General features: G+C 33.4%; 1 protein-coding gene across 1 annotated transcript in view; it reads left to right on the top strand.

Annotated features, from left to right (window-relative positions):
- Lap1 (leucine rich repeat containing protein 7 lap1) overlaps positions 1 to 16,628 on the top strand; it is a 60,217-nt gene that overhangs the window by 32,994 nt on the left and 10,595 nt on the right. The window contains exon 12 of the mRNA XM_071583174.1: positions 11,692 to 12,011. Within this exon, the coding sequence (XP_071439275.1) occupies positions 11,692 to 12,011 (320 nt within the window). The remainder of the gene's footprint in view (positions 1 to 11,691; positions 12,012 to 16,628) is intronic.

Raw genomic sequence — 16,628 nt, 5'->3', positions numbered from 1 at the left:
GGAACTTTTTAAAACCGTGGTGTTTTATAACTTAAAGGAATTTGAAGTGTTCCATAGTGTGTATCACATGGTGTGGCTATTGAGTAATTAGATTGCTGCTAATATATTATGAGGCTACTTCTATTAAAAATAAGACACTCTTGGCAATGTGTAGCTTTTTTTATCAAAAGCTATCTATATTTTAACTCCATTCCCATTTAATGTACTCCTTTCTGGCATGCTCTTCATCATTTTATTCTTGTCTTCCATCGATCAAATCAATGCTTTAAACCAAGTAAGCATGTTTGAATAATTGTTTCAGAAGCTTTATTGTTTTCCCCAGCACATAAAATATAAGCTTGAAGGAAGTTAACTCTTTAGTGCAGAATTGAATTTAAAAAATAAAAAGTTGCATTTAGACCCGGTTCTGGCTAGGCTTATGTTTGGGAGTCATTTCTGGCTTCATAGTGCATTTCTTGGTGAAAAACTGTTTCACCGAGAGAACAGAGTGGGATGTCATCATCTTCTGATGAGAGAGAGAACCATCTCCCTCCAAATGGCTGCTTCTTCTAATTTTTGGTCCTACCTTTCTGAATCTCTTTGCAATAGTTTTGGTAGAGCTGTATTTCCCATAGAACAGTGCTTCAAAAGTTTTCTTAATTCACAATTAAAATGAACTCTGTGGCATTGAACATTATTAATTTGATGTCCTCTATCTCTGGCTACCATTTGGATTTTCTTGTGTGCATGGCTGCAATTTCACATCAGGATGATATTGGATGACCTAGCACTGGTGATGATTTTTTTCTAAATTTCGGTTAATATCAGCCAAGTATCAGCCAAGCAAATTTGCTTGTAATTTTCATTTTAACCATGACCCAGAAAACCTTGAGAGTGCTTGCCTTGTTCACATTGATTTGTAAAACGTGACCTCCTAATCAGTATTCCTGCAATCATAGATGCTTAGTTGGTGAACCTTTCCAGTGATTTCTTCAGTTATTTTTTACTTTTTCTCATAAATTTTTTATGTGTATATATCCAGAAGAAAGTTCAATTTTTGGATAAATCGATTTGATATTGAGTCAATCTTTCTACTAAGAAGTGCACAAACACACAGCAAGCTTCTTTGCCCCTAAGAATCTGTTTGCATCTGTGTAGTTCCTGTTGCTGAAATTTAAAACATTCATGATTTTAATCCACGAGAGACAAAACAAAGTGCGACAGCAAGCTAATTACATTGTATGTGTGTTGTGCGCTATCTTGTTTATGCTTGTTCAAGGTCACCTCTCATACTTCAAGCTTTTCCAAGGTTGTTTACTTCTCAGAAGCTCAGTCTTGTTACTTGATAACCATACCTTGTATATCTCTGAAGAACTCATATTGTGAGGTTAATGTATTTAATTTATTTCAGTATTTTAAGACTAGCAATCTTCCACATTTTATTTATATTGATGTACTTGAATAACTGTTATTTAAAGAGTGTCAGAAATAATTAGTACATACTGTTAATAGGTTTGTGAAAATAGCTCATTTTTTGTCCGTTTTTCTAATGTGTGCCTTTAGTTGTTTGCTGATCTTTTTATGATTCCATTTTTGTTGCTAAAAACCATGAAGGTTGCTTGAATTTCATATGTTATTTAGAAAAATGAACCATATATATGGTGTTGTTATTGTAGTAGAAGTTGGTTAATTAGTTGTCAGTTTTATGAGAAAATCAGGTATTTGACTGAAGTGCTGTGTTCAAAGTCTTGAACAAATTAGACAGTGCAAAGGATATTTGATGGTCAATAAAATAAGTGTTATTTATAGCAGTGATGCAGTCCATTTGTTTCAGTGGAGTTGCACTGCTCATTTGAATTACTTCCTGTTACACTGAATAGTCAGAAAGTCAGTTTATATCTGATGAATGTTTTACATTGATAAATTGAGTTTGCATCAGACTCATTAAGATCTACTGGGAGATGATTGGCTGGCATTAATTCAGTGTCATGATGTGATCTGGTGAACATTTTTTCACGTGGACCTCTTTTTGGCTACTGATTTAAAAGAATATATTTTAACTAATGTGGATGTGGAATGTGAGCCATCTTTTACCTATGATATTAAAATTATATTTTTAGATCTGGTTTTGTCTCTCTTTAAACATGGTCTGTGAGAGATAACAGTATTTGTGTATATCAGTCAATACCTTCTAAGTTTTATAAGTGCTGATCCTAGTATTTTAACTAGTCTAGGCATGATTTTAGTAGTGGTAATCAGATTGTACTTTATTGGTAATATTAATTATTTGCTAAAAAATATATAACTTATTTTGAGTGTACTAGTCAGTTGTTGTGCCTAATAGTGAGTGTTTGAAAATAGCAATGTTCACTATGAAACAAAATAAAGTATGTTGAAATACCAGGGAATTAATTTTGATATTTTTTATGAGATACTTAAGAACGCTCTGTGCATGACATATTAACAGTCCTTCAGTAAATCATAGGGTGATGGTGCTAGTTCTTTGTAAATGATAGGATGATAGTATTGTGAGGGGACTAAACTTGTATGTTTGTGCTACAATTACAATTGATGATAGAAGACTACATAAGCCAGTGCTTATTAACAATTTTTATATCTATTTTTGAGCATGGCATTTAATTTAACAATTCTATGTTGGCATGAAAAGCATTTCATATTCAAACTATAAACAATATTTTCTTTAAAATGGCATGTTGGCCAGTTGAAAAGCCTTTAAGTATACCCCTAAGCACCACTACAACATTGTTTTCTCTGGTAAAAGTTAATCTAAGTGGTGATGGGCATTGCCCCATTTTTTCTTGTTATCCAGAATAATGATGAATACATTATTTTGGACAGGAGCAGTTCATCATTTTCTTTTGATCTTTACATGCGTTTAGGGAAGAGCTTTTGTGGTGAATTTCATTTGTAGCAGAAGAATGAAATTTGCAACAGACTAGCTTGGAATTTTATTCTATCATTAGAATAGCTCAAAAATACACAATTGAAGTGAAAATGTTTTCAGTACAGCACAAGTACAAAAAGTACAAAATTGCACCAATTAGTCTTTGTACTTGTTGTGCGAGGAATGATTTACTGGGGGCAGGATGTATAGATCGTTTCCTTGTGCTGCTTATGGTCAACATGATTAACCAGCATAATAATTAAAAAATCAGGCACTTAGAGTGGATGAGATATGGACTGAGCTCGTAATTGAATAATATTCAATTATTAGCTCAGTCCAGTTAAAGAGCGAGTTATTTTCCTTTCCCACCAATTTACCTTAATAAATAAAATCACATTAAAAAAAGTCTTCTGTCTTGATTGTTTTTGAGCTATTGCCAGTATTTTTATAATTCAAATGGGGATTAAGATAAGTGGATAGTCGCTTTTACATGCATTAAATATGTAAAATTCAGAAATTTAGAACTCCTTTCAGACCAAAATATTTCCAGAAAAAATGTATCTTTTTGTGAGACACATTAGACCTTAAAATAGACTTTGATGACATTCATGATTCCTCTCACTTCTGTGTAGCTAGCCCGTTAGAAATCCATTCCTCTTTGCAATCTGGACTGCCATTATCTTGAAAAGACTACCAATTTTTCATCAAATTTTCATTTTGTTTTGCATTTGAACAAAAAATGCGTAAGTTGCAATATATTTAAAGCCAATCATCTGTTTAACTATAGTAAAAATGAAGATACCTAATATACAAAAAGGTACATATTTCTGTTTTCATCTAAAGTTACTGATTTTTTCAAGTGACTTTTCGTGAAAAAAAATGCTTAACTATTGGTAATTTTTAAAAGCAGATTAATGTATTTAGAGTATTTTGGCATTTAAGAGCACTCAGGTTGCTGCATGACCTTGACAACACCATGCCATATGACTAGTTTTCCTTGGACTCAGTCAGTATGTGAGAACATTTTTTTAAGCACCATGCTTGACTTCCTAAAAATTAATTAGGCACACCTAATCAATCATCATGCTAATACACTAGTTTAATCATATAATGGAAAGTAGTTGTGTAATTATCATCATAAATGTTATTTTTGTGCAGTATTGATTCAATAAATGAGACGCCTTCTATTTTACATTTGCACTGATATGGAGGCCATCAGTTTTTCATTAGTGTAATTTTATTGTATGACCTCATAATCATCACAGAGGAGTGGGGACAATTTATTATCTTTCTCTAGTGTTAACTTTCATTTGCCTCTTTTCTTGCATGTGAGATTATCTTCAAATGAATGGTCATTCAGAGTAATTTTTCACTTAATAAAATTTTTGCAAATGAGAGAAATAAGTTTCGAGATGGCAATTCATCTATCATTAATTCTGTTCACTGTTTTTTTTCTTGATAAATGACATGCCTCGTGTTGTAAATTAATGTGTCATACTTAAGATTACAATAAAATCTGTTTCTTAGGTAGTGTTAGTATAATTCATATAGGTTGCAATTAATTCTTCAGTTCATAAGTTAACTTTGGCATCACCAAGACTAGCGTTGTCAATTGTTGAAGTTGTTTTCTCACTTTGTTATTCCTTTCCTCAAGATCTCCTTTTCCTTGTAGTACGTATACTCATTTTTTATAAGCACAGTTATTGATAGTGATAGAATGGCTCCAAATATATGGGTTCTTTTGGTCAGAATACTTTCTGTTATTGCATTGTTTGTCCTTAAGAACTTGATACAGGTTATAGGATAGTTCCAAAATCCTCCTGTAGTTTCTTCTAATTATTTTTCTTTTTGATGCTTGTACTTATAAGTAGAAACTATGTATGCATAGCTTTCACTAATAGTTTGCAGCTATTATCATTATGTTAGAGACTTGGTTGGGTTATTTGTTATATTGTTGCAAACCTCAATCTCTATACTTTTAGTAAAATTTCATCATTGAGAGATTCATTATTGTTGGTAACTATGAAAATTTTCTAGTTAAAATATTATTCCTGTTGTCATTTGGATTTTTCTTTACTTTTTTGTTGAATCATTGCTAATGAAATGGCAGAACTTACAGATTTTTTAAAAGATATTTTTCATAACATTTTTTCAATTTTAAATATTTTAAATTCCTTCCAGAATTAACTTAAAAAAGTGTCTATGAAGGCACATCTGTAAATTCATTTTCTGTTAAAAAAATCACATTTAGGTTTCTCCAATTTGTTTGTGGTTTCATAGCTATGTGAATGATTGATAACTCCTCGTATGATTTTAAGTCCTCTGTTATTTTAGGAAATTTTTTATGGTGAATCAGTGTTTTGTCTTACATGGTTATATATTTATTGATTACTTCAGATTTACTGTCATTAATAACAAGCAGTGACTACTCTTTGAGGCTCTTCTACAACATTTCAAACTTAAAGTTTCTGTTAAAACTTTTACTATACTCTGCACAATCATTTAGCCTGGTAATGAATGAAAATAGAAAATCAAAGGTGATTTATCCTGCCATCAATTCACAAGATATGTGGGTTGTTCAATAAGTCCTTAAGAAAAAATAGAAAAACAAATTATCTTGGGTAGATGTTTTTTTTATTTTTCGACATTTGTTTCTGGAGTATAGTTGTGTGTCCATGTTTCATCCACAAGTACGCATCGACACTGAGACTCATCAGTATTGTAACAGAAAAGCACCAAACCAAGTCAATCAACCACATGATTGCATTTATTCTCTACTGAGAGCAAACACAGCATCCACCTTACCAAGATATTTTTGCACCCAACTTTCTTGCAAAATTAGAAACACTGTACCTTATGATATGCATGTGGCCTCAACTATTTCATGAACTTTGATTCATCGATCACTAATAACCATTTCGTGGATATGGTTAATCATTTTGAAAGAAGTCTTTTCCACTGGACATCCCAAACAATGTTCATAATTTGTGGATGTTCAGCAATGTTTAAACTCATTCATCCCATTGTAAACAGTCACAAACAGAGGAGCAGATGTGCCATGGAAATCATCCTACTAGGCGCTGATCTCTTTTAGTGTTAAGTCTTTTAAGTAGAAGTGTTTAATTACTGGGAAAAACTCATTTTTTTCCATTTTTCTAAATAAACAAAAGTTAATTGCTTCAGCCATCTATGAAAATGAAACCATAGCTGAAACTTCAAAAGTAATCTATTGAAAGATAAGACTTTACAAAAGCAAATCTTTTCTGATACTATACATGCTATGTCTTGGATTTTCTAAGGAATTATTGACCACCCCATGTATACCTCTCCCTGATGCCATGGCTATAAATCGCCGAGTGATCAAAACAATTTGATGATTTCTTTTCTCCAGTGTCCAGAACAATGAAAAAATATTGTTTAGATATACCTTTTGTAGCACACCTATATTTTTCAATCCTTCAATAAAAGCCTGCACTGTGAAAACTGTCCATACATACATACATGTATATACATCGCTGACATTTAAATTGACAAAAAATAGTTCAAGACCGTGCCATATCATTGAAATAATGTGTGTAGGACCTCTCAGATTGAATATCATGTTCTAATTTATGTGCTTTGTTATGTATATAGTGAAACATGATTGTTTTATTGGAAATGAAAACTATGAATCGATTCCATAAAGTTACGCCGGAAACCATCAATTATGATTGTTTTAAATATGGTTAACACTATGGAGTACTACGGAAATGAACTTCAAAAGTTAGTGCAAGCTGCATATTTTTAGCTTGAGTTATTACTTATCTGGGTTAATTACTCTGAGCTATATTTCAAACTTTGGTGCTGTGGACAGAACCATATTGTTAAATTGTGGATATGCTGAGGAAGTGAGCTATAAAGCTTCCGACCAAATCATATCCATATGGGATGGTCTTCAAACCTAAATACATGGTCTGAATCAGACTTCTTGTTGTATTTTGTTATTGTTCTTTGTGCCACTGGAAACCCAAACCCATACTCGGTCTTCGTTTCCAAAGTGTGAACTTTCAGACCAAGCTTTAGCAGTTATTTTTAATTCATACATAGAACTTGTAGTTGCAAATACAATTTTAGGCATCTATATAGTTTTCTTTATGAAAGTTGTGCTCACTAATTACATTTAAATCTCATGCCACACATCTGCAGAACTAATTTATGATTCAATGAAGCAAGGGCGGAAGAGTATTTGGAAGCTAGGAATGGATTAGTTGCTGTATTATAATAATGCCAATGTTTCTATGGAGTATAATCACCGAAAAAGTGAATACTTTGACGTATTTTTCTAACAAAGTATCATTCTATAACAAGAGTTTGGAAGTATGTTTTCAAGTTGGTATATAATTCTTCAGTTCTTATAACTAATGATTCCTAATTCAGTTCCTGTTTTACTTGTCTTATTGGTATTGATATAATTTATGGGAGTTAACTACACAATTTTATACTCAAGGTCTGGCAAACCTTTACTGTCAGAAATTTTCTATCAAGTTCATAAATGTTGGTAGGCCATCCACACTACAATTGGCCTTCCAGGGTGACAAAGACTGTTTTATTACTGTGTGGTGTTTTTAACACGTGAGGGCTTGAATGAAATCATTTCTGAGCTGAATCTGACTGACAGGCTGCTAGTTGCTGACCTCTGATTTAGATTATTGGATTTCGGCTAATCTTGGAAGCGTGCGTTTACACATGTTTACTATTTAAATGTGGGTGTGTCTATTAATATCTCAACTTCCAGTATGGCTTGCTTTCGCTCCTCCTGTTTTACTTTCCTCCTTTCATTTATTTTCCTTTGGTTAGTATTTGTGATTTTTCTTAGCTAGTATACTAACAATTTTGGTGAAGAAATTTTGGAGATATCTTCTGAAGCATTGTTTATAGCACGTAGAATTCATCATATATTTGTAGTCACATAATATGATTGTTTTATCAAAATATACTAGCATTCTAAAATCTTGATTTAAGAGCTTATGTTTATTATTTTTTTAACCATGTTAATTTCAAGTAATCTGAATTGCTTCTCAAAGCACTGTTATGTATTATTAGCTAAGGTAAACTCTGAATGTTTGTTTTGAAAGCCATTAAGCCTAGTTGCCAACATTGTATAGTGTAATAAGTTGTTATTTTGTGGTATTTTGAAATTTTTTAATGTTTTAACATTACTTCATTTGTAACTCTTTTGTGCTTTTCATGTTTTCTCAGGGTAGATACTCTTTATGAATCCTCTTCAAGTTAATTAATTCAATTTACGAGTGTCAATATTTATCATCAGGAACCTCTCCCACATCTTGTCCGACGCAAGAGTTACAGTGTATTTATTAGTAAGGAAATTATTAAATAATGATCCTCAGAAAATTATATAATTTATAATGTTATGAACACTTAAGAAAAATAAATTATTTTTTTTCATAATTAGAATGTGTGTTCTTCTAAAATTGTTAGATTTCTTTGTAAGTGACATCATTTTGTAAAGCTTGTGAATAAAATGATTTGGTATAATTAGTTCATTTGATAAGTTATTGCATTATTTGTAAACCATTATAGCTATAGCATTACTTTTAAGACATTTAGCTAACATTTTAATATGTAGGAAGTGCCACTCTTCTCTTCTAATATCGTGAAATCTAATTCCATCTGTTGACATGTTATCTGGCATTAATGAAATGTGCCTGTTATGGAGATGATTGAATTTAAAAAAAAATATTTTAAGGTTGTCTGAGTATGTTAACTATGAATATCTGTGAGATTTTTGGTTTTAAGTATGCTTTTAAAATATGAATTTGGATTTTAATACTGTCATAAAAAATTTTTCTTGAACTAAGAGAAACGTTGTGCATCATAAAGCATTTCCTGTATTTATAGTTTTTAAAATGATAAAATAGTAGACTAATTTTATAATCAACATAATTTTAGCATCTGACATCAAATATCATTGGAATGGAGTAATCGAGTTCCCAAGTATAAATGTATAACTTTTCCTATGTAATTTGTTCTCATTTCATTAGCCTATTAATAGTAATTATGAGCAACTGTCATTGAGATGGATTATTAATTTTGTTGTGTAAGAGTAATGGGATGCCTGCTCATAATGAACAAAAATTTCTAGTTTCAATAATATGTTATATGGATGTTCACTATTGTGAAATTGTGAGGTGGTGGTTATACAACACATTAAAATAGTTGTTAAGTTTGCTTGTCACCGAATGAATGTCATATAGGTTATTTAAAATTACTTCCACTATTGTTTAAATATTATATTAATTTATTGAGATGAAGAAAATGAAATTCGAAGCCAGGAAAGAGAAAAACCTTCGAAAACATCTAGATTTGAATAGTATAATCTGGAATTTTGTACAATTAACCTTTTTAGCTGAAAATAGAAGTGGATAGTTAGAGGAAAAATTAATTTTGTATTTTCTTCATGAAAAATCAATATGAATAACTATTTCAGTAATTTTTTGAACTGATGACTTTCAATGCCATATGTCATTGGCAAGAAGGTAGAGAATTGTAAGTCTCATCTATGTGCATTGAAATAATATTTGTGTACTTATCTGTCTTGTGCTATAAAACAACTGCCTACTTACTGTGGCACTACAACTGAGTGTTAATTATTAGGCAATTACAACTTAGGGCGAGAATACCATGATAGATAAATACTCCATATTGGTTCTGATTTTTTCTCTGAAGCTAGTGCTATTATTAGAAATAATTTTTATCAATTTTTATGTACCCACAAATGCTATGAGGAAAATATTGAATACATGTAAATTTAGCAGTTTAGGTTTGTGTGGTCACTTTGGGGAAATTATTTAGTTAAAATGGTTGTATTAAAACCTGTGCAATGAATTTTTATGGTTATAAACCTGGAGTGAGAAACCATCTCATTGTTTGCTACCCTAGCACTGTTCTCCCCTGCCAGATTGACGTGAGGACTTGTATGATTCCTGTACCTTTTCTTTATTGTTTGTTGGAGAGTATTTGTAGACTGATTTATATTCTAATAGATAAGACATAATGCTAAGTTCATTTTATAGATTTTATCTTTCCAATTAATTTTATGGTAACATATCAATTTAAATTGTTGAAAAAGATATAGAGATTTTCTCATGTTTGTGTAAATGGGAGTTTCCAAAATTAATGACAAAAACAGACTGGCGGCAGTTAAAAACTTGTGATTTGTGTATAATTCAATGTAGGTTAAAGTTTCTTGTATTTATTCATTGAAAAATTAACTTAAGGTATTAATTTTTCATACTGTTTGTGTTAAATAGTTAGGCTGCTTGAATAGTTCTGTGATGTGAACGTTTGGTTTGTCATTTTACTCTTTCATTTGTGATTGAAGTCTTTTGTCCTGTGACTGTTCTTCATTCTCAGTTTCTTGTGACTTTGCAAAGGTTGCTTACCAGAAAGAGGGTGAATGTGAGTAAAAATCCTTTTGTAAGCATTTTGTTGATTTGCAATTGGGATTACATGAAACATTGTGGGTATAATTGGCATAATTTAATTGCTTGCTTTGTTTTCTGTGGCTCTTTCATTTTTTCCAGATCAGTTGATAAGGCTGAAGTTCCCTTTGAAAAGAAGACGCTCAACTTGTTAGTATTAATTTAAATGTAGGCCTAGCTGTATAATGCTTTGTTTGTTAGCAAGGATTGTCCTTTATGTGTAATGGTTTTAAAATTTACCAAATCACATTTTATGTAATAATTGTTGTTTTTTGGCTTTTGTTATTTCTACCTTATATTTTTTTAGAATGCTTGGTTAATTATTACTTATCTAGATTTGTGAGACCACTAATTACATAGCAATTGGAAAGCGTTTGAATTTTGAAACCCCTGCACTATTTTTTTTTCTATTTATGCCTCATATGAACATACTAGAAGAAATGGAATTTCATGAATTAATTTAATGACATTCTGTAATTTTTTTATTTAAATGGAAATAGTTGGTAATGATTGACATGTAGTATATGTTTAGATGCTATCAAAGAAAACTGCACAAGTCATGTCACATAACCTATTAGCTTTGAGTTATTTTTTTTCACTAAATTATGTGCTGAGGTGACTGTTTTAGGCAGTTATGAGTGTAATATTTGATTTTGTGTGATCATCTATTTAATAACATAAGTATTTTGTGAGTAGATTGTCTTTGCACTTTTGTTGCCTTGTGATTGATTTTTTATATTTCTAGCAAGACTGCTTTGTGAACTCATTATATGTTCTTTATTAGTTCAACTAACGTAAATTTTCTCTTCAGTGTAAACAACTCAATTAGATTTGAGGTTGGTAATATTCTTTAATTTTGAGAGCTGAGGATAGTTGTTATGACACCCATGAGAACTCTTGAGGTATATTCTAAACTTGGAAAGGAAATGCAATTTTATATTATGTACATATTTTCATAAAGCATGACGATTTTCATATGCTGTGGATATATATTATCCAATGCAGCAAATAAATTTCTCCCTAGTTAGCGAAGAGGCGCATATGTATTGAAGCCCAAATAATCGTTTTTATCTCTTTAAGCTTGAGGAGTAATCAGAGAAAAATATTTTGAATATTGAATTTTTCATCTGATTTCCATTAGAGCTTTTGCTTGCATTTTTACATTCATTAGTAAGTTTTTGTAGCTGTTTGCGCTTACTCAAAATATTTCATAATTCTGTAACGATCCTAGATTTTAGTTTGTGTGATGAAACTAACTACACTAATAATGTTATAAGAACTTGGTTGACAATGGTCATTCAAAAGATTTTTTCATTTTTTGTATAGGAGCCAGTTTCAAAAAGATCCTCCGACAATGATGAATCACCTAAGGTGAAGGAAGAAAACTCATCAGTGAAAATGCAGCCCAGTGAGTCAGTCGACATGAGTGCTGAGAAAGATTCCGATCTCAAAAAAATGGAATTAAAACAGAATGGGACTGAGGATCATTCTATGCATGAGGCTATGTCAGAATTTGCTGAACCAGACTGCAAGACAGATAGTGTAGATATTTCAAACGATATCATTCAATCTGAAAATGGAAATGACTGCAGGCCCTCACCATTGGACTATGGCAAATCACCACCAGCGGAAGTATCTAATATGAGGTAAAGTATCTTTGTAGTGGGTGAGGGAGGCTTAGAATTGGCCATTTGCTTTGCTTTGAATTATCTGAACTTGTGTAACGTATCATAAGAATATTTTCAGATAAGTTGTCCAGTATACTAGACACCATATCTGTAGAAATTTCCAAATTGTTTCATATACTGGAAACAATGAGGAAATAGTAAATAGTTAGTGGGAGCGTAGAAAAATTGGCCTTAATTTTTCTGTGATCTAAGAAATTTATTTGTTTTTTTGTCCAAAATGCTGAGAGAAGTGGGTGCCAATATTTTTTGTGCAAAATAATGATATTTAATCATACCTGGAGAAACTGCATGTGTTTCAAGGCATGAAATAATCATCATGGGTTATCAATCAGAGGATTGCTTTTTAATAGTCCTCCCGGCTATATAATTTGACCCCTCTACAGGTCCTTTTATAATGGTCTCTGAAAAATAATGGTGTCTCAAAATGCGCATAATTTATTGCCTCTTCTTGCAGAAGAAGGAAGTATCTTCAATAGACTTCTCTCCTCGTCCATGTTTTACTGTAATTTTTCATAATTTACCTTGTATCAATGCATTTTATTTTCATCATTCTTCTCTAACACCATAATTTCATTGCTACTTATTTTATTTTCTGTATTGCTCATATCCTTAATGTATCTTATCCTTAGAAAAGTAAATTCCATATAGGTATAAGTTTTAATGAACTGATAATGATGTCCAAAATATACTCGGTTCAAAATGCCATTTGGGGTGGCCGTTTGAAATTCCTCAGTTCTGCTAGCTAATGCACTCTATGAAGGGTTAGGATGATGGGTGTTCCCAGGACATTTCATGTTAGGTGTTGCCAAATTTTATTAACTCAATATTCTTGCTTTCTCTCTTTCTACCTCATGGTAGAAATAGATTGAAATGAGAAGGATACCCTTGGGCTCAGCTGTGTGAGGAGTATAGGAATTACCTGAAGAGGAAAGGATTGTTTGAGGGCACGAAATCCATAAAAATTTTCATGCAACAAACTACTGCTCCAAGTATATATATTCTCACATCTTTACATTTAAGTTAAGCCAGCTAATGGAGTAGTCTTCTATGCTGCTTCTGTCATCACTCAATTAAATGTATGCTACAGGATCAATCTTCTTGGTGGACTGTGCAGTGTGGTGTACTGCTACTTCCTTTCCATTACTTGTTAAGATCACACTACCTTACCAACTAATTAACTCACAAGGTCTGTTGTTTAAAATGTCATGCCCAAAATTCCCAAAAAACTAATAAAAAAGTGAATTCATCCATGGGAATTAGTATTGAGCTGAAATAATATTCACAAAAGAATGCAAAACACCAACAAAATGATTAATTCATTTAGGGAGAACACTGCAAGCCTAAGAAGCACCTTGAGACAATGCACTTGAGGCGATGATGCAAACATGCAGGAGATCAGAGAGAGAATCAGCTTCAAAAGGTCAAGCTCCAACCTTTTCCAATGCCATTGGTTCTCATTAAATCACATGAGCCAAAGTTTTCTGCTTTGTTCTCTTTCTAATTTTGAAGGGAATATAGTACTACGAGGGTCATCCGGAAAGTAGTACCCGTTCGTGAAATAAAGACACAAAAGTAAATATTAACAAACATAAAAAATTTTATTTGAAAGAGGATACTTTAAACTACTTCTCAACATAATCTCCAAGCAAATTAAGGCATTTGTCATAACGTGTGACAAGTTTCTGTATTCCTGCTGCATAGTCCTTCGCCGCCAGCTCATTGAGATACGCGAGGGACCCATCTTGCACAAATTTTTGCATAATGCAGATGGTGTTTAACAATTTCATGAACAATTGTTCGAGAAACATTGGGAAAATGCTCACAGATGTCATCAATTGTGACGCGCCGATCGTTCCTCACGAATTCGTCAACTGAGCTCACCAGTTGGTCTGTAATGACAGACGGTCTCCCCGAACGCTCATCGTCGTGTGTGTTCCCCCTCCCCATGTTGAAGTTGCGACACCACCGCCGAACAGACGACTCGTCCATTACATTGTCTCCATACACCTCCTTTAATTGGCGATGAATATCACATGGGCGAACGTTTCTTGCATTGAGGAATTTAATCACTGCCCTCACTTCACAACTGGCGGCGTTCTCAATTTTTTTAAACATTGTAAACAATCACAGAAACAACACAGGCAATGCTAGCGTCACGCAACTTGGCTCAGAGAAGGCAGACAAGCCACTGAAGCTATCTGACCTCGTCCAGCGGCTACTCGCGTCGTCAGCACTTCATGCGGCACGAACGGGTACTACTTTCCGGATGACCCTCGTACTTTATATTAGTGTTAATTTCTTATGATTGAAAGCCTTCATCTTACCCAATCTGCTTACCATATCCTAGCTGCTTCTTCTATTACTAGTAATCTCGCTGCCCAAGTAATAAATCTTTCACTTGTTCCAGTGCTTCATTTCCTCATCTTACATGAAGATCTTCTTTACTTTCCTGCAGATCATTATCTTGGTTTTATCCATGTTTATGTTGTGGTTGTTGGTTGTTCTCCATACAGGCTAGTATACTTGTCAGGTCCTTATATATTTACTCTAAGTGTAGCTATGATATCCACATATTGTAGTGCACTTATTTTTTCTCAGTATATTGCACACCTTTTTTCCTTTTCTTTGATCTCATTAATTACCCTTTCTATATATCATCAGCTTTCAGTGGTAGTTTTAGGGAAGGCGACCGACTTCTGAGGTCATTTGCAGTGGCTTTCAGTAATACATGGGGTCATCAGTAATCAACATGTGCAACCATTTTGATAGTTGATGCCTTGCAAGAAAAGTCAATTTTTAATATGTCTGATACCAATGTCAAGAAACTAAGAGCTAAAATTAATGTCTGCATCATTAATTCTCTTAAAAGAGAGGTTGTAAATTGTCACTGGGCCAAGAATATATTCCATTCAATATCAGGGTTGTTATGTATTACTTCATTTACTTCAGTGATCCAGGGTTTTCTCAATAGTTTCCACTATGAGAAAACTTTCTCCTTTTGCATAAATGAGCAACATTAGGAATATTTATTGCAATTAAACCTAATATGTAAGCATAGGCTCATAATTTAGTGGATATTTCATGTCCAAATAGACAATGATTCTGTGAACAGCCAAGAGCAAAATGGCACTAATTTGTGTGCAGGTAAATAAAGTGCATAATAGGTTGAAACTTCACCAAATTGTGAAAAAGATAAAATTTTCTCTTTTCAATGAAAGGATAATTTTTGTTCTGATCAACACCCAAGTTTTACTTAATAAAAAGAATTAAGTTAAATAGTAGCTTGGTGTCATCATAAGAAACCTTAAATAAATAACAATTGATTGTGGATATATTCCAAAATATATACATTATCATTACGCAAAGGAAATGTCATATACTACCTTGATCAAAAAGTTCCCGGAATAACCACCGTGTGGCGCTCCCATCGTTCCGATTTGAGTTCTGTTTTTTTTGTTAAATTGGTACATCTGTTGTTGATATTCCCTTTAAATCTTAGTGTCATAACTTGACATTTGCAAAAGTTACGGTCGGTTTTCGGTATGTCCATCAGTGCTTCCTGCGATTTTTCCATTACTTCCTCTCGGCTGCTAAAACGCGTTCCCCGTAATGGTTTTTTAACTCGAATGAACAGAAAGAAGTCACAGGGAGCCAAATCAGGTGAATTCGGTGGCTGTTGGATGGTATTTGTTGCATTTTTCGTCAAAAAATTACGAATAATGATAGCACTGTGCGACGGTGCGTTATCATGGTGCAAAATCCACGAGTTTTCTGCCCACATTTCTGGTCTCTTTCGGCGAATTGCTTCACGCAAACGTCTCATAACGCCCAAATAATACTCTTTGTTTACTGTCTGGCCTTCTGGCAAAAATTCATGATGCACTACACCGTTGTAATCCATGAAAACCGTCAGCATTGCCTTCTTTTTTGACTGAAAACGACGTGGTTTTTTTGGTCTCGGCTCATTTGGTGAACGCCATTCACTTGCCTGATGTCTGGATTGCGTGTCGTACTCATAAACCCACGTCTCGTCTCCAGTAATGATCCTTTTGATGAATGTGGGATCGGATTCAGCCTCGCAAATCATGTCTTTTGCGACGTCAACACGGTCTCTTTTTTGCATGAAATTGAGGTCTTTTGGCACCAACTTTGCTGCTACACGACGGAAACCCAAATCATTAACCACAATGTCTTGGGCGGATCCATAGGCAATGTTCAAGTCCTCCGCTATTTCTCTGATGGTTAATTTGCGGTTATTGACCAACATTTCTTTTACTTTATCAATTTTTTCACCGACTTTCGATGTCGATGGTCTGCCACTGCGTTCATCATCTAGTAGTAGTAGTTTTGAGGGGAGGCGACCGACAGCTAAGGTCATTTGCGCCATAGGGGATGGATAGGAAAGGATGAAGGGTGGAGAGAAACCCGGCGTCGGCATTAGCCTACTCTTTACGAAAGGCGCCAAGGGGTCCGCAGTTTAACGTCCCATCCGACGGACGGCGTACTCACTCAAAGTGCCCTCCACAAAACACCTCAAGTAGGGATCGAGATACCTCTGAAAAATATTCAACACCG

This window comes from Hetaerina americana, unplaced genomic scaffold, assembly GCF_022747635.1.
Source record: "Hetaerina americana unplaced genomic scaffold, ioHetAmer1.1.p SCAF_13, whole genome shotgun sequence".
Taxonomy (NCBI): domain Eukaryota; kingdom Metazoa; phylum Arthropoda; class Insecta; order Odonata; family Calopterygidae; genus Hetaerina; species Hetaerina americana.
The sequence above is the reverse complement of the archived record's forward strand: the minus strand, read 5'-3'. Positions and strand labels throughout refer to the sequence as shown.